Consider the following 23,301-nt stretch of genomic DNA (forward strand, 5'->3'; position numbering starts at 1 on the left):
TATTTTTGCTGCCTGCGCCGTAGCATGAATCAGACACTGGCTGCACTATTGCAGCCAGATATGTTTGCCCATGTTCACACTTTCAGTATTTTGTCAGTATTATACATCAGTATTTGTAAGGCAAAACCAGGAGTGGAACAATCAGAGGGAAAGTATAATAGAAACACGTCCCTACTTCTTTATTTATCACCCACTCCTGGTTTTGGCTACAAATGCAGAGGTAAAAAAATGACCAAATACTGAATGTGTGAATGTGGCCTTGCTCTGAAGTTCTGCTGTTTGGACAATGTTTCAGAGTGACATACCTGGTTGCAGTGGTGGTTTCACATGCTCCCTTTAATTTGTTATTCCCTTTTTCGGAAGTGATAAGCTTTCGACAGGATAGGTGTTGCCAATTAATGGGTTCCGACTGCTAGAGCCAAGCCTGAGCATGCGTGACCACTCCATTCATTATCTAGGGTGCTGCATTTCCTTATTCCAGCATCCGATAATCCAGAACATTCATCATCTGCGCACACATTTCACTTTAGACCTGCAATATAACATGTAATTTGCAATTAGAAAATGATTTGATGAAAAAGACACTTTTTTAATTTAGCATTTTTATGCTATGTTCTGTACAGCTCTCAGTTATGAAAGCGCAAAGAAATGTTTGCCACTTGTCAGTCACCTAGTGGGTGGGGGGGATGCATCATACAAAGTGCAGCTCAAAGTAAATGCATCATACAACTGTGCAGCTCTCCCAGCTATACTAAGGAAAGAGGCAAGATTCTGAGGAGCTTCCCCACCCGTGAGTGTTTGATGTCAGGCATTGTGCGCTCATTCATTGTCCCACGCTGTATGCTCAACCCTGCTACTACTACATTCCACAGTAAGGCTTTAAAGGGCCACAGATCTGTAAAATGGATGGAAGTGACCTGCTGTATGGAGTGCATGGGAAAGAAGCCATTTGGAGTCGATCTGCTGAGAAAAGTTTGAAATTCCAGAACTAAAGCTAATTTGTTTTCCATGAGACTCTTGGGAATTCTGGCAAAAGCAGATGATGGGATACAGTTGGAAGTTAACTGTGAAGGCCGCTGCTATACAGTTCTGTTTTCTTGGATCACTTCCAGATGTGTTACTGCGTGTGTTTGACCATGTATGGGCACAGAATGCTATAGGCCGCTGGATTCAAACCTAGCGGAGGAAAGCCCACGCTGCCTCGCCTCCTTCCTGCACATTCTGGGAATTACACTGATGAGATACATGTGCCTGTGAGCACAGCCAGCAGCAGAGCCTACAATAGACCAGAGTGCCTGCATTTATTGAATACAATATTGTGTGTAGCTCCATGTAGATAATGCTAATGTTCACTGATGTTTAGTAATCTATAGATCTACAATAATTCCTGGGATTTCGCCTTCCAAAATGAATATTTTTCAGGTGACTGCTTATGACATTAGGCTGTGTTGGCAAACTGACCAGAGTACTAATATTGTAGACCTGGGAGACCCCTGGTGTCTTTGCAGTAGAAAATTGTTCTGTAGAGTAGGCGGCATATACCGGATCAGAGCCCTGCAAACCGCCTCCTACCCAACAGTACTCCTAGTGATTAGCAGGCCCATTATGTCATGCCTCCATCAAAGGCAATAGACATGATGGCTGATTCTTGTAGGGGCAAAGACATCAGATATCACACTGTCTCTTCTAAGTACAGCTATACTATATGGGTGGGTGTGTGTGTGTGTGTGTATGTGTGTATATATATATATATATATATATATATATATATATATATATATATATATATATATATATATATATATATTATATATATATATTTGACTAAGGGTCACTTTCGTCTGTCTGTCTGTCCTTCTGTCACGGTTATTCATTCGCTGATTGGTCTCCCCAGCTGCCTGTCATGGCTGCCGGGACCAATCAACGACGGGCACAGTCCGGAAGAAAATGGCCGCTCCCTACTCCCCGCAGTCAGTGCCTGTCGCCCGCTTAGTCACCTCCGGTTACCGCTAACACAGGGTTAATGCCGGCGGTAACGGACCACGTTGTGCCACGGGTAACGCACTCCGTTACCGCTGCTATTAACCCTGTGTGTCCCCAACATTTTACTATTGACGCTGCCTATGCGGCATCAATAGTAAAAAAAATGTAATGTTAAAAATAATAATAATAAAAAAAAACCTGATATACTCACCCTCCGTAGTCCGCTGAGCCGCTCCCACCGGCCGCCATCTTCCGCTGCACTTTCCGGTGGCAAAGATGGTATGGCAGAAGGACCTGCCATGACGTCACGGTCATGTGACAGCGACGTCATCACAGGTCCTGCGCCCATACCAACTCTGGGACCGGAAGCTGCCGTGGGCTACAAGGGGCCTTCGGAAAGGTGAGTATATGTTTATTTTTAATTTTTTCACCTGTGACAAACCTGGCTGGCCTATATACTACGTGGCTCTGTGCTGTATACTACTTCGCTGTGCAATATACTACGTGGCTCTGTGCTGTATACTACTTCGCTGTGCAATATACTACGTGGCTCTGTGCTGTATACTACTTCACTGTGCAATATACTACGTGGCTCTGTGCTGTATACTACTTCGCTGTGCAATATACTACGTGGCTCTGTGCTGTATACTACTTCACTGTGCAATATACTACGTGGCTCTGTGCTGTATATTACGTCACTGGGCAATATACTATGTTGCCGTGCGATATACTACGTCACAGGGCAATATACTACATAACTGGGCAATATACTACGTCACTGGGCAATATACTACGTTACTGGCCAATATACTACGTGGCTCTGTGCTGTATACTACGTTGCTGTGCAATATACTACGTCACAGGGCAATATACTACGTCAGGGGTGTCAAACTGCATTCCTCGAGGGCTGCAAACAGGTCATGTTTTCAGGATTTCCTTGTACTGCACAGGTGATAATTTTATCACCATACACAAATAATGAGTTGGTGATTAAATTATCACCTGTGCAGTACAAGGAAATCCTGAAAACATGACCTGTTTGTAGCTCTCGAGGATTGCAGTTTGACACCCCTGTACTACGTCACAGGGCAATATACTACGTGACTGGGCAATATACTACATGACTGGGCAATATACTACATGACTGGGCAATATACTACGTGACTGGGCAATATACTACGTGACTGGGCAATATACTACGTGACTGGGCAATATACTACGTGACTGGGCAATATACTACGTGACTGGGCAATATACTACGTGACTGGGCAATATACTACGTGACTGGGCAATATACTACGTGACTGGGCAATATACTACGTGACTGGGCAATATACTACGTGACTGGGCAATATACTACGTGACTGGGCAATATACTACGTGACTGGGCAATATACTACGTGACTGGGCAATATACTACGTGGCTGGGCAATATACTACGTGGCTGGGCAATATACTACGTGGCTGGGCAATATACTACGTGGCTGGGCAATATACTACGTGACTGGGCAATATACTACGTGACTGGGCAATATACTACGTGACTGGGCAATATACTACGTGACTGGGCAATATACTACGTGACTGGGCAATATACTACGTGACTGGGCAATATACTACGTGACTGGGCAATATACTACGTGACTGGGCAATATACTACGTGACTGGGCAATATACTACGTGACTGGGCAATATACTACGTGACTGGGCAATATACTACGTGACTGGGCAATATACTACGTGGCTGGGCAATATACTACGTGGCTGGGCAATATACTACGTGGCTGGGCAATATACTACGTGACTGGGCAATATACTACGTGACTGGGCAATATACTACGTGACTGGGCAATATACTACGTGACTGGGCAATATACTACGTGACTGGGCAATATACTACGTGACTGGGCAATATACTACGTGGCTGGGCAATATACTACGTGGCTGGGCAATATACTACGTGGCTCTGTGCTGTATACTACTTCACTGTGCAATATACTACGTGGCTCTGTGCTGTATACTACTTCGCTGTGCAATATACTACGTGGCTCTGTGCTGTATACTACTTCACTGTGCAATATACTACGTGGCTCTGTGCTGTATATTACGTCACTGGGCAATATACTATGTTGCCGTGCGATATACTACGTCACAGGGCAATATACTACATAACTGGGCAATATACTACGTTACTGGCCAATATACTACGTGGCTCTGTGCTGTATACTACGTTGCTGTGCAATATACTACGTCACAGGGCAATATACTACGTCAGGGGTGTCAAACTGCATTCCTCGAGGGCTGCAAACAGGTCATGTTTTCAGGATTTCCTTGTACTGCACAGGTGATAATTTTATCACCATACACAAATAATGAGTTGGTGATTAAATTATCACCTGTGCAGTACAAGGAAATCCTGAAAACATGACCTGTTTGTAGCTCTCGAGGATTGCAGTTTGACACCCCTGTACTACGTCACAGGGCAATATACTACGTGACTGGGCAATATACTACATGACTGGGCAATATACTACATGACTGGGCAATATACTACGTGACTGGGCAATATACTACGTGACTGGGCAATATACTACGTGACTGGGCAATATACTACGTGACTGGGCAATATACTACGTGACTGGGCAATATACTACGTGACTGGGCAATATACTACGTGACTGGGCAATATACTACGTGACTGGGCAATATACTACGTGACTGGGCAATATACTACGTGACTGGGCAATATACTACGTGACTGGGCAATATACTACGTGACTGGGCAATATACTACGTGACTGGGCAATATACTACGTGGCTGGGCAATATACTACGTGGCTGGGCAATATACTACGTGGCTGGGCAATATACTACGTGGCTGGGCAATATACTACGTGGCTGGGCAATATACTACGTGGCTGCGCAATATACTACGTGGCTGCGCAATATACTACGTGGACATGCATATTCTAGAATACCCTATGCGTTAGAATCGGGCCACCATCTAGTGTGTGTGTGTATATGTATATATATATATAATTTATTATATTCATGTAACATTTTATTACCTAACCTCTTGTGACATGCAGCACATCTCGGCAATTTTTGATAATGTACTGTAGCATTTTCCCATGATTCTGCTGTAGACTCAGCACTAAATGACAATATAACCATAATGTCTGTGTATATACCCTTTGAAAGCTAGCATGCATTCATGTCTTTAAAAAGATAAACTTATATAATTTTCTTTTCTTTTTTTTAGGTTGAGCAGTCAAAAGTTTTAATCAAAGAAGGTGGCGTTCAGCTTCTCCTCACAATAGTAGACACACCGGGGTTTGGAGATGCAGTGGATAATAGCAACTGGTAATGTTTGTTCTCTTCTCCCTGTTCTGTTGTACAGAAGAACTTTGTAATTAAATGTTCTTTTCACTCTTTTTAATATTAATGATTAATTGGTGAATTTGGCTCAATGTCTCTGCATTTCATAAAAAGGTGTATTACTACCAACTAACCATTTTTTGAGCCATTTATGTTTCTGTTGATCTATCATTTGGCAAAGAGCTTTAATACAGGAAAATGTCCCTTGATTTCCAGTTGGCAGCCAGTTATCGACTACATTGACAGTAAATTTGAAGACTACCTTAATGCAGAGTCCCGTGTCAACAGACGTCAGATGCCAGACAACCGGGTGCAGTGCTGCTTATACTTCATTGCGCCTTCAGGACATGGGTTAGTTTTTTGTTTTTTTAATATATTTTTTAAATAGTGGTCTTTTTTATATGTGAACATATTTTGGTTGGAATTGTTAACATATACTTGTATAGGGCTTAGTTGCATAGTGAATTCATAAGCATTTTTTAGATGCAGAAATTCTAAAGAGGTTTACGACATACATCATAAGTCACTTTGAATGGTGAGCTGAACTAGTATGCTGTTGCTCTCAGTACATGCAGTTGCAGCAATCCAGCATTTTGTGATGCTTTGGTACATTACTTCAGCACACTGATCTCCAGTGACTGATCTGTCTTATGGGTTATAGCAAATTGAATTCTATGGTTTAAAAGGTGTTTTTTTTTTTTTATCATAATTCGTTGAATCCCCACTGAGCCTGAGAATGAAGTCTATGCAGCTGTGGTTTAGGACTGTGTATCTGTTTTTGCTGCATAGTGGTGCTCCCAACTGTGCAGGGAACTGCAGCCAGCACCCTTTGCCTTTCGTATACTAGAGAACTGGAGGCTAGCACAATATTTAGCTGCACAGGAAAAGCTATAAAGGGGACTCGGCATTGTAACACTGCACACTTGCACAGGAGTTGGTACCAGTGGGTCCCGATCCTAGTGTTCAGCCTAAGCACAGCAGGGAAGCTTCGTCTCCAGCCATGGAAACACTGTCCGATAAATTGACTTACTAAAAGAAAAGCATATCTGAAGAAATGACACCAGATAAAGTGTGAACACTGGCCAACAGTTTTTTTCAGCACCTCATGTTTCAGAGTTGCAGTGAGAAGTGTCAACACACCGCAGTATTCTACTCAAACGGAGACGCACTATACAAGAGTGATGTTTTTTCACATCACTGTTTATTTGCATTGGCTTTTTTTCATGTAACTTTTTTTTTGTTTTTTTACAGTTCATTTGTAAAGAGATATTTTGACTGTCACTATGGGAACATTTTACAGATAAGTTCTGAAGGCCACTGGCTGCCTAAACTTTTGATGACATGTCGCAGAAGCCTCTCCAAGAATGTAGCCAATGATAATGTGTTAGCGTAACAAAACTGTTATTAAAAGGATTTTCCTGTTTACATTGTTTTTGTTCCATAGAGCAGCAGTGTCATAAAAGAACAAACTGAGCTGATACTCTTTCTCCTGCGCTGACGATCCACCGATGCTCTGGGGATTGTTTAAGAGATACAATGGAGACATCACAGTGCACATTACAGCTGCGGTCAATCACTCAGCTTAGCGGCCCTGCTGATGTAGAGGACACGAGCTGCTGAGCTTTGTGATTGACTGCAGCCATGATGTCACTGTGATGTCACTGCCACCTGTAATCAGTCACCAAAGCAGCAACGTAGAGCCGACACTGCCGCAGGAGACGGCAAGTACCTGCTCAGTTAATAGCTCTGCTAGCCTGTGCAACAAGAGCGGAGGCGTAAATTGCTAAGTTGCCTTTTTTTTTTTTTTACAAGCACTTAATCTGTTACCAGGTTGTCCGTTCAAGCTTAAAGAACCCTCCTGTAGCAATGCACTTCCCTCCATCCTTTCTAAGCTTACCGATGAGACGGTCGGCATTCTGTGGAGTTTAATTTATGTGAATTGTCTGATATGCGTAAGGCTAGGTTCACATTGCGTTAGTGGGTGTCCGCTAACTGACTCCGTTACATGGCGCAATTGTCGCAATTAACGCTATGTAATGGATCCGTTAGCGCACCCATTGACTGCAATGTGCTAACGGATCGCTAACGCAGCGCAAACTTATGCCATTTTTGTCATGCGTCTGCGATGTGCCATTAGTTTCGGACGGACCTCGAACGCTGCTTGCAGCGTTCAGGGTCCGTTCCTCGCTAGCGCAGATCGGGCATCTGCGCTAGCGGGATTGCCGAACGCAATCCCTTTTTGGACATTGCGTTAGCGTATCCGCTAAACGGATTGCACTAACGCAATGTGAACCTAGCCTAATACAATTTTCACATTTATCAGATGGCGATCCAGTTATGCTCGGTTTCACACCCCTGTAGGAGGTTGCCATTAGCATCACCTAACCAAAACAGGCAGGCTTTCAAGTTCATTATTGCATAATGTTCCTTATATTCATTCCTTGCTAACACATAGGCTATGAAATGAAACACTTCTCCATTTAATAAGATAAAATGTTTATATTTTAGTAAATCACAGTTGAACCTGCGTTCAAAGTTTGTTCATCACTTTTATTTTTTTTTTTTTTACCGAGATATTAGAATGTTCTCTAGTACTTCATGGCAGACATGTTTGCAAAGGTGACAGTAAAAAAGAGAAACCACAGAGGGTTTTCACTTGTAAATTGGATATATACGGTATATATATATTTTTTTTTTTATAGAAAGTGTTCGTAATTTAGTTTCTGGTATTGAGTGATCACATGACCTAATGAGAATCGCTTGACATTATATTTTCAGTTGTGTAAAAATGTCTGCTACAAATAGAAAGGCATATATAATGACTTGCCTTGTACCAGTGGCATAATATTTCCGATGATCAGTAAGGCTAAGTTCACATTTGCGTTCGGGGGCCTGGCGGAGGGCTGCGTACTTCCTCCATTAAGCCCTGCCTACTTCTGCATGCGTCCTACGTACCTATCTTTAACATTGGGTGCGTTGTTTTGACGCGCCTGCCGTCTGCACAAGATGCAACTTGTTGCGTTCTCGTGTGGTTGGCGGACGTATAAAAACAATGCATCCGCATATCCTGCGTACCCAATGTTGAAGATGGGTACGCAGGACACAGGCAGAAGTAGGCGGAGCTTAACGGAGGACGTACACAGCCCTCCGCAAAGCCCCCAAACGCAAATGTGAACTTAGCCTGACTACTCTGTCTGCAGCCACTCTGACCTCTTGTGAAGAAAATCGAAGATTAAAAGGTCATTCACTTTAAAAAAATAAATAAATAAATAAAAAAAAAAACGTACACGGGCACAGAAATGAAACAAAGTGCACTTTACTTGCCATTCCTGGGTCTGCCTCTGTTGCTCCCGATAGCTGATACTTTCTGTACCTCTAATGTTAAAGGGACACTGTCACCTGAATTTGGAGGGAACAATCTTTAGCCATGGAGGCGGGGTTTTTGGGTGTTTGATTCACCCTTTCCTTACCCGCTGGCTGCAATATTGGATTGAAGTTCATTCTCTGTCCTCCATAGTACATGCCTGCGCAAGGGAAGATTGTCTTATGCAGGCATGTACTACGGAGGACAGAGAATGAACTTCAATCCAATATTGCAGCCAGCGGGTAAGGAAAGGGTGAATCAAACACCTGAAAACCCCGCCTCCATGGCTGAAGATTGTTCCCTCCAAATTCAGGTGACAGTGTCCCTTTAAGGTCGATTGCGAACATATTCTCCGTAGGGAAACAGTCCTAGTTACAGATTTAATGGAGGGTTGCTTGTTCCTACGTAGCCCCCCAGCATTGCATGTGAAGTTCTAGTATAATCTTACTATAATATAATGGATGCATTTTGGTTTCTGCAGATAATATATAGTGCACACGTTGTCACTTTTAGAGGAACGCGGACATTGTGTCTCATACAAGTAATACTAATACTTTGGTTAACATTGCATCCTTTATCAAATGTCCAGCATTTCATCCAGATCTGAGAGCTGTGTATAAGGACTTGACAACATTACACTGCTTATTTCTTGTGTGCAGATAATAATTCATCTGATTTCACTTAGTTTTATGAAACCTAAAAGGCCCTGCCAGCAATGTGGATGGTGTGGAGAAGAAATGGCCGTTGAGTTTTGTGAGCAGCTCTTTGCTCTGTCGGACACGTGCAGGAGCGTGCACACAGTCCATTACACGTGCACAATAAGCAGTGGATGTATTGTGAAGGTGGTGGGCAGATGTTGGTGGAATTTCTTCTGTACGTTTGAGGCTGGTGTAAACACTCTTCTCATGGCTATTTCTGTTATACTGACTAAGATACTTTTTTTCTTTTATAATTTCTGCTGTCTGGAAGATTGTAATGTAAAACCTATTGTAACCATGCCTGTGTGCAGTTTTAGATTTGCAACTTGAAACCGTTGTTAGTTTCTGGTTTGTGACGTCTGCTGTAATAAGGTTATTTTTGTGCTAATATGCTTTGCCGTCAGTGCAATGTCCATCTCCATTCTCTCTTCTATTTTTAAGCATATTAAGTGCAGACCTGGCGTGTGGTTCACTTGTTCTTCTAGAACCATGTCTATCATATAATTTGATTTTGATGGTTGCACGACTCAAGAAGCCAAACAAACAAAATTAACCTGCACAGTATAACTTTAACGTAGTATATTGCTAGCCTGGTAAGGCACGTTAATATCTTATAATATAGATATGTTGCTTACATTCTTACCACAGGAAGCGGCAATAGACACGTGAGCCCACCAGAAAAAACTGGTGTTGGTTAGCGCACATCTGTGCTGCCTTCCTGTGCTCTCTGCAACCAGCGATGTGCTTTATACTATTTTCTTTACTCTCTTTAATGTCTTTGCCATAAGTCAGCTTTTCCCACCTTAGACATTTTGGTGATGGCATGATCTTTACTTTGGTGCCACTCCCAAGGACCTATTTAAGTGAATGGATCTGAGTGGCACTCCTTACATGTTGCCAAATCCTGGTGGAAAAAAAAGGACTAAGACCTTGTTTCCATATATCCTGCCGTTCATTATTTTTTTTTTTCAGTTTCTCTCTTTGTGCTTCACTATTATGCTGGATTGAACTTGAGGTCAAAACTGATTCAACCTTTTTTCCTACGGGATTTGATGCACAATATTTGATATGTCTGATTGGTCCTAAAGTAAAATTAAACACTATTACATGATCCAACATGTAAGCCAATGCAGAAAGTGCACATATCAGCTCAGACATAACATAACTGATATATGTGAACCAGGCCTAAGGCCTCATTCAGACGTCCATGTTGCACGTACAGGTTGTATTCGTTTTTTTTCATGGATGCAACAAGTACCCATTCCAGTCTATAGTGCTGTTAATATGACTTTGTGTCTTTGCAAAATACGCTGAGACATGACATTACGGCATCATGAATGAAAAGGGCCAATACAAGTCTATGGATGCATGAAAAACACATGTAGCACATGGATGGCATCAGTGTGCCGTCCATATTTAACATTACAAAGTATAGTAGAAGCTTTATAATTTATCCGTATGTGAAAAATGCTGATGACACACTGATGGGAAAAGCCGACCTATGGACCGAACACTGATGACACACTGATGGGAAAAGCCGGCCCATGAACCGTACACTGATGGCACACTGATGGGAAAAGCCGACACATGGACCGTACACTGATGGCACACTGATGGGAAAAGCCGACCCATGGACCGTACACTGATGACACACTGATGGGAAAAGCCGACCCATGGACTGTACACTGATGGGAAAAGCCGACACATGGACCGTACACTGATGACACACTGATGGGAAAAGCCGGCCCATGAACCGTACACTGATGGCACACTGATGGGAAAAGCCGACCCATGGATCGTACACTGATGGGAAAAGCCGACACATGGACCGTACACTGATGACACACTGATGGGAAAAGCCGACCCATGAACCGTACACTGATGGCACACTGATGGGAAAAGCCGACCCATGGACCGTACACTGATGGGAAAAGCCGACACATGGACCGTACACTGATGACACACTGATGGGAAAAGCCGACCCATGGACCGTACACTGATGACACACTGATGGGAAAAGCCGGCCCATGAACCGTACACTGATGACACACTGATGGGAAAAGCCGACCCATGGACCGTACACTGATGGGAAAAGCCGGCCCATGAACCGTACACTGATGGCACACTGATGGGAAAAGCCGACCCATGGACCGTACACTGATGACACACTGATGGGAAAAGCCGACCCATGGACCGTACACTGATGGGAAAAGCCGACACATGGACCGTACACTGATGGCACACTGATGGGAAAAGCCGACCCATGGACCGTACACTGATGACACACTGATGGGAAAAGCCGACCCATGGACCGTACACTGATGGGAAAAGCCGACACATGGACCGTACACTGATGACACACTGATGGGAAAAGCCGACACATGGACCGTACACTGATCACACACTGATGGGAAAAGCTGGCCCATGGACCAAACACAGCTGGGAAAAGCTAACTCATGGACCGTACACTGATGACATGCTGATGGAAATAGCAAGCCCATACACCGGGTACACTGATGACACACTGATTGGAAAATTGGACCCATGGACCGTACACTGACGCATTGATGGCAAAAGCCGACCCATGAACCATAGACTTTGACATTTATGGCAAAAGCTGACCCATTGACCATACACTGCAAACTGATGGGAAAAGCGGACACATGGACCAAACACTGATGACGCGCTGATGGTAAAAGCGAACACATGGACCAAACATTGATGACACGCGGATGGGAAAAGCGGACAATAGGGTTAGGTTTGAGGTACTTGGTCATGCCAAGGTTATTGTCTTATCAAAATGTGGTTGTATTTAGCAAAAGGGACTGGGCATGGCTCAGTACGATAAATTTACTATAAGGTCTGCTCCAGAAAACTGGTGCACATGGTAGGTGAAGTTTATACCACCTCATTGCTGAGGTAAATTTCATTTTCAGGCCCCCTGAAAGCCCAGAGAGAAACCAAATGTATTACTTGGCCTCATCTCTTAATACGTTTGGCTCACCTACTTCAGCAGGCTATAGGTTCAAGACTGGGATATGAACCACCGATCATGATACATTGATTACTTGTCTATCAAGGTCCTTTTATATCCAGATAGAAAAACACCAGCGCTCTCCAATATAAGTACTAACCTGAGCAGCTGGAATCAAACAGCCAGGTGCCAGGGCTGACACAAAAGTAATAATAATAAAAAGGATTGATGCCGCGCTTCAGGATGTACCGCTAAACAACAGAAGTATTGGCAGAGTCAAGGAAACTGCCTACTACCAATTGTAAATGATAAATATGCCCAACTAAATGTAGTGCGCGTGCAATATGGACATACAGTACACGCCAGCATGGCGCTCAATGGTGTCCTGCACCAGTACCAATCTGACTCACCAGGTTCCCAGGGTGTAGTAGATTGCCAGGGTTCCGGATGTATGGACGGCTGTCAGATTTCTTGACAAGCGGGGATTGGACAATGGAATGGGGCTGACCGCAGCCGCAGTGAGACGGCGTGGCGGTGAGTCGTAGCTCTTGTGACGTCACACGCTGAGCACTTTCGTCGGCCATTTTTTCCTCTCTGTATCCAGGGACGCCACCGGCCGGGGTGTTCTCTGGCTCTACGCCGACTCACCGCCACGCCGCTGCGGTCAGCCCCATTCCATTGCCCAATCCCTGCCTGACAGGACCGCCATCAGGAAATCTGACAGCTGTCCATACATCCGGAACCCTGGCAATCTACTACAGCCCGGGAACCTGGTGAGTCAGATTGTTACTGGTGCAGGACACCATTGAGCGCCATGCTGGCGTGTACTGTATGTCCATATTGCACGCGCACTACATTTAGTTGGCCATATTTATAATTTACAATTGGTAGTAGGCAGTTTCCTTGCACTCTGCCAATACGTCTGTTGTTTAGCGGTACATCCTGAAGCGCGACATCAATCCTTTTTATTATTAGCCCTTTTATATCCATTTTGTCCTGTACTGCAATTGAGGGTGGATAGAAGAGCGCATCTCATGGTACCTATGCATTGTGTAGGACTTCTTACTGATATAGATGATAATTATGGCTGTCCAGAGTTCTGTCTCTATTTTGTACCACACTTGATCATTTTCACTCATTTTGCAGTCCTGATGTCATTTGCTATTTTTCTTAAATCTCTCATTTAGTTTATTTTCTGTTTCTTGTTGTCTGCATTGACTTAGTGGAACATATGGGTGAGTGCAGCCTTTCATACAAAGAACATTCTTCTTTAATGATAGTAATCGGACATGTGCAGAAGAATTTGTCTGAATGCTCTTAATGGCAAAATCCAAGTGCTTCAGGCTGAAAGTCTGTGTCCATCTGATGAACATTGATCTGTTAAGACACGCATGAATGTCTGATTTTGTGTCATTTCTAGTTTAGTTGTCTTCCACATTGACATTCCCTGAAAATATATAAACCCCCTCACACGTTTATGCTTTATTGCAGGCTGAAGCCATTGGACATTGAATTTATGAAGCGTCTCCATGAAAAAGTCAATATTATTCCTCTTATTGCTAAAGCGGATACCCTCACACCAGAAGAATGCCAGCAGTTCAAAAAACAAGTAAGATGAGATTAGTGCGCCCTCATCTTAGTAAATGGAGGGCATGACGTGCTTTGATTTGCCATTAAAACTACACTGTTTTTAAAATGTAATTTCAGTAAGAAGTCCTGCTTGATGTAAGTGGATCTGATCTAACACCACTGAAACAATATTTTGAAAAGGGCAGAAAATAATATCTTTATATCTGGTTTTAGTTTACTTGGCAGTTTCGATTTGTAATGTTGCTTCAGGTAACATTGCTTCCCGGCTTGCTGGGGATGATGCGATCCTGATGATTTGACAGTTCAGACCAGCTGGACAGCGCCACCGCTGTCCTGAATTATGCGTCATCAGCCACGTCTGCAGGCCTCGCTGGCACTGAGCCTGACCGGATCCAGCTTATCCAGCCAGCTTCAGAGCAGTGCTTGGGAGCTCTATAGTAAAGAGCTTGTAAGTGCTGTACTCATTGCCTGGGATACCGGCCACCTCTGCTACATTGAGAGCCATCTCTGAATCCCGCTGCGCTCTGTTTTGTTCAGCAAGTCTCAGTGCTATGTTGTGAACTATTATGCTGAAATCAAGAGACCTGCAGATCTGGCTCATTTTGTGTCACATTGTTAGCCTGTTGGGCTTAGTGAGCAGATAAGTTCTCATTCACGACCCTGCTCCTCAGCCGGACAGGATCTTGCTCTATTACAACCCCAGCATCTTTTTATTATAAACCAGAAAAGTCAGTAATGTAACTAGGATTTGTATTATTGAAACAATACTGAACATCTTCAAATAGAACAATATATATGATAGTATTTTTAATTATGCAAATAAAAGCCATATATTCAGGTCCTGTTTTGCGGTTTTAGTATCTTTTTCAGTTTTTTTTACTGTGTGCAGTGCATGGAATAAGTGTCCTGTTACTCCCATTGAGTTGTGATTAGAAGCCAGGCTGCTGTTGACTTGTGCTGTATGGCTAAAATGACATGGAAACCTGATTATTACACCCTATAAGATGAGCTTGTTGGACCTCTGAATCCAAAATCTTGGGCATTTACAAGGAGTTGGATCTCCTTTTTGGGGTTTTCATCTGAAATCTGTGTTTTAACCCCTGCAGCATGCTGCCTTCACATTTAAATAGCAAAAAAGTACAAATAGAATAATGAATAAGGCTACGTTCACATTTGCGTTGTTGTGTGCTGTGTCGGCGACGCAACACACAACGCACGCAAAAACGCATGCAAAACGCTGCGTTTTGTGACGCATGCGTTCATTTTTATAGCGCAAAAAAATGCAACAAGCTGCGTCCTCTGCGCCCTGACGCTTGCGCCAAAAAAACGCATGCGTCACAAAATGCAACAAAAAGCATGTCCATGCGCCCCCCATGTTAAATATAGGGGCGCATGGCGCATGCGTCGCTGTGGTTGCGCCCGACGCACCGCAAATGTGAACGTAGCCTTAGGTGCAAACAACAACAACAACAAAAAAAGTGCAAAACACACAAAACTAGACAGAAAAACCGATGCAAAGGCAATGAGGAATCAAGGCCATAGTGCATGGAAGAATCGGCAGTAAAAAGCATATTGCACGATTATTTACAGATGGCAAATGATTTTTTTCCTAAATTTATACTGGGACTTTTTGTCCCCGAGACCTTTGAGCCATAGAAGTCCATTCAGAACCCTATACAAAAAGTATGTTTGTTTTCTAGATAATGAAGGAAATTCAGGAACACAAAATAAAGATCTACGAATTTCCTGAGACAGATGATGAAGAAGAAAATAAGCTGGTGAAAAAAATAAAGGTTTGATACATTTGTAGTAACCTATACATGTATGGATTTCAGCTAAAATGAAGGACTACCTTTTGTATAGATCTCTAATATAAAAAGTAAATTGTAACTTGTTCTTTATTCACGTAGGACCGTTTACCTCTTGCTGTGGTGGGCAGCAACACGATCATAGAAGTGAATGGCAAGCGAGTAAGAGGAAGGCAGTACCCATGGGGGGTTGCAGAAGGTGAGAGAATTAAGGGGAAAAAGCACAGAAAATAATGTCTTTTATTTTTCAGCCTTCAGTCCAACAAGTTAAAAAAAAAAAAATTGTGGTTTAGAGAATGCATAAACACATATTACACCGATCTCTGTGTTGAACATGACAATAAACATTTTGAATGTGAATAACCTTGGAAACGACTCAATTCTGTGAAGATCCCGGCTGACGATTGTTATACACATTCATGCTGCCGGAATGAATGTTTGGCCGACTTCTATCTAAGGTGTATATGCATTACCACAACCCAGCAGAATGTATCTGTCTGCAGAAGTGGAGAAGCAGGCAACATGGAACTCAGCTGGGGGCTACAGCAGTAAAGCAGTGTATCTACAAAGTGATACCTTTAACCTAGGTTTCAGCCTTGAAATGTTGTATTTTGGGCTTATAACCAGTTCCCCTTTACTACCATCGTATATGTGAGGTGGTGCTGCTGGGAAACCATTGTGCATGTGTAATGCTGTTCAGTAGTGAAGGCATAGAAGGTGTTGTGCTCTTTGTCGTTTTTATGAAAATAAAAACCCAATAACCGATCATATTATGTAACCTGCACGTGTTAAGCCGTAAAACTAAAATTACCAAAATTGATTCTTTTTATTCTTCCCACCAAAAAATGTATAAAAATCGTATTATATGGTATCAAAGAAAACTAGAGCTTATGCTGTAAAAATCAGGTTCTTGGAAGGCAGAGATGTAAGTAAACACAAAAAACCACCTCAAAGTCTAAAACTGGTTGTGGATTTTATGGTGTGAAAATCTGCCATTATCCAGGAACATTACAGCTGACTAATGGAAGGTAGGAGGGGGATAAGGAGGTTTGGAGCTCCCCACATTCACAGCTTCAGCTCTCAAGCGTTCATCCGGTGGGTGCCGTATCCACTGGTGATTACGGCCATAGTGAAGAGAAGGAGGGGACATTCACCAACACATCCCAACCAGATAATAAAAATGAATTTTTATTTAATCAAATTGAAAGTGGTTAGAACAAACCTTGAAACCTGACGCGTTTCTGGTGTACGACACACTTCTAGGATAGAATTAATTTTTATTATCTGTTTGGGAAGTGCCAATGTATTTCCTCCTCTTTCTCTTCATCAGATCTGACTAGGTTCCCGAATGTCAGAATCTGTGAAGCTCTCTCCCCAATATGGTTACGTTCCAATTCTTTTTTTAAAGGGTCGGTTTAGGCATCTCAGGGAGTCCTCTTGCTGTCCGCCAAAAACATGAACGCTAGTGTAGACCAGGTAATCCGATTGCTGCTTTTCTCTTTGGAGAGCAGAAAATGGTTTTGGCATTCTGTGTTCCTCACATGGATATCCTGATAAACTGTGTGCTTGGGTGATGATGCCCTGTACACATATGTAAGCATCTTCCACACATTTCATCAAGAACTGAAAGGCCAAAAAGCGACTTTATGATAAAAGATTAATCTTAATGGAGTGCAGTTTAGATATTGAAATGACATGTGGTTTTTTTTTTTTTTTTTTTTTTTTTTAATTTGCTTTGTTAGAGGTGCACAGATCGGGAACCTCATGAGTTAAGTGTAAAATGAAAGCATTACATTTGTTGTTGGGTATGTGGAGTGTGTGGTTAGTAAATGACACGGTCACCTCCAGGGCGGGACACACAAGCCTGGATTGTGTACAGTAGTACAATTGTCCCTTTCAGGAGAACATCCCTGTCTGGTGGTGCAAGGATGATTCCTGACCCATGCAATGCCTGCATCTGCCTGATTAGTAGGCTTCATTGTGTCTCTTCCCTTGTAAACATACAGTAAAACAGGCCGGCTTACATGACTCGCTTTGTGCATTTTCTATGCATTTTATCTAAAACCTCTTTAAAGTCACAGAATTGAAATAATGTTTTCTTGTCTTTTGGCTGTTACAACACACTTTTTCTGGTTACTGTTAATATGATTATCCATATGCCCTGTAGCCCATGGTCTGAGGCACTTGAACTCTTCTCGTTGTTGCTTTGATGGCCTTTTTAACATATATTTTTTTTTTATAGTTGAAAACAGTGAACACTGTGATTTCACTATACTGCGGAACATGCTGATCAGGTAAATATATGTACTGTGATTTCTACTGATGCCATCAGGGACAATCCCATAGCCATCTGAGGGGGTGTAGAAGGACAACCAAGTGCCAGTTAGAATATAGTGTATTTTAATAAAGGTTAGATACAATCAGTGAATGTTCTGTTTCTGCGCATTTAACGTGTTACGTGTAATGTAAACTTCAGTGAACATCATAGAAAATGATACAAGCCAGATTCTATTGTCTATGCTGCCAGTAATAAATATATTGGCAACTATCTGTAGACTAGACTTGTTGAATCAGTCGATTCCTGTGGTGTTGCTAACTGTCATCTGTGGTCACAACAGGGCAGAATCCATAGAGACAATCCATGTAGAGTGCAGACGTCACAAGGATGGATATGATCATTCTGACATCTGCATTTTCTTGATGATCAGAAACATGAGGAGCGCAGCGCTGTTATTGAATGGCAGCTCAGTAATTGATTTTTTGTATCCTATTCTAGAACTCACATGCAGGATCTGAAGGATGTCACCAATAATGTACATTACGAGAACTACAGAAGCCGAAAACTAGCAGCTGTCACTTACAACGGCGTGGATAACAACAAGAACAAAGGACAGCTAACAAAGTAAGAGGCGGCCACACGTCACATCCCTGCCTTCTCTCTGCTGGTATCACCTCTACATTTCATGCCATTTCATTTTCCATCTTGTTCCATCCCTTGTCTGTGTCTCATAGCCGTCTGTTGTGTCCACAGTCACTCACCATTGTTACAAGTATGACTACCATCTTTACACAGAAATATAGATCCTTCTGTGAATTGTAGATCGGCATTCTTTGACTGCGTATTGTTACTGTTCGGTGTCTTGTTTGTCAGATCAGAAGCGTCAAATGTTCTATAAAAATAGTTGTGTGGTATAAGTAGAGGCGATACATGTTCTATATTTTAGAGCGCATTGTCATTATCTAAATGCTTAATGCTGAAAATCATGTCAAGCAGAGACCAGACTTTCAACACTGCGTGAGAGAATTGGAAAATGATTGCATAATATATAGACTTCGTTCTTGGAAAAGCCCCTTTTGGCTCAGACTAGACGGCGATGTGTCGTGCAGCAGCAATTCCCAGACAAGTCATGTGACGAAAAACATTTGTGTAACTCGTCTGTGACCATCTTAAAACTGAGAGTTTGCAGTTTTGTTAAAAAAAGAAAAGTCAAAATGTTTAACTTTTTAATGTTTAATGTGTTTTTTTTTTTGTTTGTTTTAAAAAGATAAGTCAAAATGCAGAAAAGTCAGGTGCAACTTGCAGTGAGGGCTTTGGCAAGTGAGCTGCATTTGACTTGTAGGCAGGAAGAGAGAAAGGAAACATTTGGAAATATTTGCGCCTCCGTGTTGGAGTTGGGATTAGATTCAGGTCACAATGCGACACCATGGGAAATCATTAGAGGGGATGATGCAGTTTGCCTCCACGATCTTAGTTTTACCCAAAACATTTATACCTGGAGCCCTACCATTAAAGGGATTGTTTGCTACTGGACAACTTTTAAATCACCCTAGGTTATATTATAAAATAAAAAAAGGTATAGTTCCAAATTCAACCCTGCTCCTCGGATGTTGTCACTTTCACATGTCTGTCGGGGAGCTGACATTGAGATACAGCATTGGTCCAAGTGTTAAAAAATATATACCGTATATATTATACTTATTTTATGATGCACATTTAGTCATTTCAGAAGGTGTTCTCTAGTAGTAGACAACCCCTTTAATGGAGACAGAGGGATGTGCAGCTTCAGTGATGCATAGAGCTTTCAAAATTGATAAAAGCGAAAAGTTCGAGGTAAATATAAAAACCTATATTATTGCAGATCTTCTGATCTACACTATGGCTAGGACCACACGGCACTGACATCTGACCTCATTGCCACTTTGGAGCGGTCTATTTCTTGTGGTGTTGCATTGCGACCCACTATGACAGTTGCAAATTTTATCAAATCGGGTGGATTTTCTGTTGCTGGTTGCAATTTTACCCACGACTCACTCTCCATAGACTTAAATGCAATCTGCACGCGATACAATTTACTTACAGCTAAATCCCAGTCCTAAATGGGTTGTGTGACAGCAGATTAGACAATCTGCACAGATCTTTTTGTGGTGTGACTTTGAGAACTGCTATCTCACATAGTCCCAACCTAATAGATGTTCATCCTCCCCATTTCTACCAGCTGTAATGTCTGAAGATTGCTAGACTCCTTAACTGGGCTGCGTTATCTTGGGTCCCCCAACATATGGGATGTTTGTTGGTAGATCTGATGCCTGTGGTCAGGAATGTGCAGGCCTGATTGGTGAGCTTCCTTTGTAGTGTAGGGTCTGGCTTTAATTTAATTTGAGGCCAATTAGAGTTCAGGTTCTGAGGTGGGAGTGGTGGGGTATCGGGATCTTGTGTATGTGGTGACCCCTACTGGCTCAGTAGAGAACATCCTGTGTTCGGCAATAGTCTTCTTACTCCCGCGCTTTGCTCCAACCTGACCTTGCATCATTTGATTCACCACTTTTCTTCTTTTATGTTGTATCTGTCCAGTTAAATAGCTGAAATATAGCCCTCCCCCATTTCTCATATTCACTGCATTGCACATTTTTGCAATTTTAACTTTAGATTTAGGTGTTTTCTTGTTTTAGCAGCATCATGAAGCATATAGTCACTAAATCGCAATATGCCCTGCTGGTTCTGGTGTATTTTAGAGGTTATGTGTTATGACCTTTAATGTGAGCCTAAATTCCCAAATGGGTTGTCCACTTCTCACAGACCTCTGTCTGTATGTCCTGTTACTTTAGACATGTCCTGTAGACTTTTGGCTTGCGCTGCTGTCTCAATAAATGAACATGCAGATATGCCAACAATCACCTTCATTTTCCAACCGTTGCTACACCGAGTGCTATGTACCTTCTGTCTGTATACATTGCGAGAACTATGATACAATGCTGTGTTTTATTATAAATATGAGAAGGCGAATTTGCATGCCCATATTTTCTATATCCTGATGCTGACCTGCCCATTCTTAATGTGCACAGAGCGGAAAAGTCAACCACCAGAATTGTTTTACAATGGTGTTTTTCTGGGTCGTTTGATTCTCTTCTCAAAGATGACGACTGGCATGCATAATCTATGGTGGAAGTGAAAATCTCTCACTGCAAATATCTGGACTTTGGGGATGTGTTCCCAAAAAGGGGTCTATGAGGAGGTGTATGTCTGTTTCTGTGTGTAGGAGGTAGCATTGGGTGTTCTGGCTGTGTTGACCACGCATGTATTGGTGGCTCATTAGCTGCTGTCCCTGTATTGTGTCTGTAGAACATGAAAATAACTATCCCAAAGTTTGTCATGGAATATAGTTTGTGGTAAATGTTACCTCCATTCCATAATCCTCTTTGCCTTAAACCCTTGGCACTCCACCGCCACATACCTTTTATATGATTTTATACCAATAATGAAAGTCGCTTTCATCCATGTGTTCAGAAAGTATACCTCCAGCTTGGAGTACTGAGGAAAAGAAATTCTTAAAAAGCTCTCTTTAAGGATTGCTTCAAATGATACATTCCTATTTGATAAATCAGACTTTATATTCTTTAAGAAAAAAAATAATCCTTGATCATACTGTTCTGTACAGAAGATTTTTCAGTAGTTCTTATCAGAGCAGGCTGGATTACAGAGACGGGCAAACCAGGATTCACCATTCACAATAGGCGATGGATCGTGGTTGACCTTCGTTTAGGTCAGAGCATGCCTAGAAAACTCTCCTGTACTGGTCAATATCCATGTGGCTGCTGAAAATAACAAACAGAAGCTTGATGATTGGCCTTGTGACCAGGGTGAAGTGATATTTTATTTTTCCATATCACTAATTAAACAAAAATACCATTAACATAAAAACGCGGTCTAAAAATTTGCTCCGTTTATGATGACACATTCCCTTTAACACCTAAAACACATACTGATGGGTTAGTTTGCTGTCAGTAAATATGGCCCTAATGCAAGTAAATCCGGGAAGTCTAGTTGTGTGTTATTACCTTCTGTGTACAGCACTGTGGCGTACGCTGGCGCTGTATAACCTGTAGGAAATAAATACATCTGAGCAGCTGCTGTTTGGAGAACTTTTGGAATGTTCTTCTCACACACACTACTGTGAGAATAAACCACACAGGTACTTGCTGTCATCAGGTATTCTCTAGTGTTGGCAAGAACATAAGGTAATAGACTCTTGGCCCTTCTTTTTTCTCCAGTAGCCAGCTGTAGTAGGACTGGCTTACCGCTTGTGCATCTTTACATCACATTTATCTTTTATTTTTTGCAAAAATGGCATTTTAATATCCCCAAGATTACTAAGCGATGCAATCTGTTCAGTTTCTATGAAATGTAATGCATGTGTACTGATTGCCCTATTGCCAATGCCCTTCTGCTCCAAATGATGTTCTACCCCTCTCCCTTTACAAATCTAAAATTACTCAATATCTCAACTATATTTGGCTGTTTGTCTAATCTGTAATCTGAGTTTGGCTTCTTAAAAACTGATCTCCCTTTTGTTTACACAAAATTATTTTTCTTTTTTCTTTTCTAGATGCACCTTTACAGCTTTTCATTAATGAATTAATTTTAATTTGCTTAATTTACGCATGCTAAGTCCTTGTGTTTTTTTTTTTTCTGTTTTGCTTCTCCTTTTTAGACTTGAAACAGTTGAAGGCATGTAAGTGGTCTTTTTAAAAATTTTTCCCAAATCACTTTTTGCTTGTCTATCGAATTATTGTTACCTTCTTAATGTTCTGCCACAGGTAAAAGATAGAGACCCATAAGAAATGTAGAATTACTTATTAGAGACCAGATTACAGCAAGATGAAATATAATTGTTAGAAGATTGTTTTTAATATGTGCCAATACATATGAAGTTCCTCTACAGAGAGGCTTAAAGGGAACCTGTCACCCGGTTTGGCCGATACCAGTTACGGCCACCGCCTTTCAGGGCACCTGCAAGAGAAGAAAAATAAGTGTTGTTATACTCACCGGGGGAGGGGCGGTCCGGTCCGATGGGTGTCACTGGTCTTGGTCCGGCGCCTCCCATCTTCTTGCGATACTGCCCTCCTGTTGCTTCATCTCTCCCCGGCATCGCGCTCCTGCGCAGGCGTACTTATCTGTCCTGTTGAGGGCAGAGTAAAGTACTGCAGTGCGCAGGTGCCGGGAAAGGT

General features: G+C 42.2%; 1 protein-coding gene across 2 annotated transcripts in view; it reads left to right on the top strand.

Moving 5' to 3' along the window:
- The window catches only part of SEPTIN7 (septin 7), a 64,559-nt gene that overhangs the window by 24,117 nt on the left and 17,141 nt on the right, over window positions 1-23,301 (top strand). The window contains exons 3-10 of one of the 2 annotated variants that reach the window (XM_069730221.1): window positions 5,246-5,346; window positions 5,578-5,712; window positions 13,889-14,006; window positions 15,688-15,780; window positions 15,898-15,994; window positions 18,038-18,089; window positions 18,572-18,697; window positions 22,785-22,805. In XM_069730221.1, the coding sequence (XP_069586322.1) occupies window positions 5,246-5,346; window positions 5,578-5,712; window positions 13,889-14,006; window positions 15,688-15,780; window positions 15,898-15,994; window positions 18,038-18,089; window positions 18,572-18,697; window positions 22,785-22,805 (743 nt within the window). The remainder of the gene's footprint in view (window positions 1-5,245; window positions 5,347-5,577; window positions 5,713-13,888; window positions 14,007-15,687; window positions 15,781-15,897; window positions 15,995-18,037; window positions 18,090-18,571; window positions 18,698-22,784; window positions 22,806-23,301) is intronic. The other variant, XM_069730222.1, reaches the window with a different exon arrangement.

This window comes from Ranitomeya imitator, chromosome 6 (assembly GCF_032444005.1).
Source record: "Ranitomeya imitator isolate aRanImi1 chromosome 6, aRanImi1.pri, whole genome shotgun sequence".
NCBI classification, from domain to species: domain Eukaryota; kingdom Metazoa; phylum Chordata; class Amphibia; order Anura; family Dendrobatidae; genus Ranitomeya; species Ranitomeya imitator.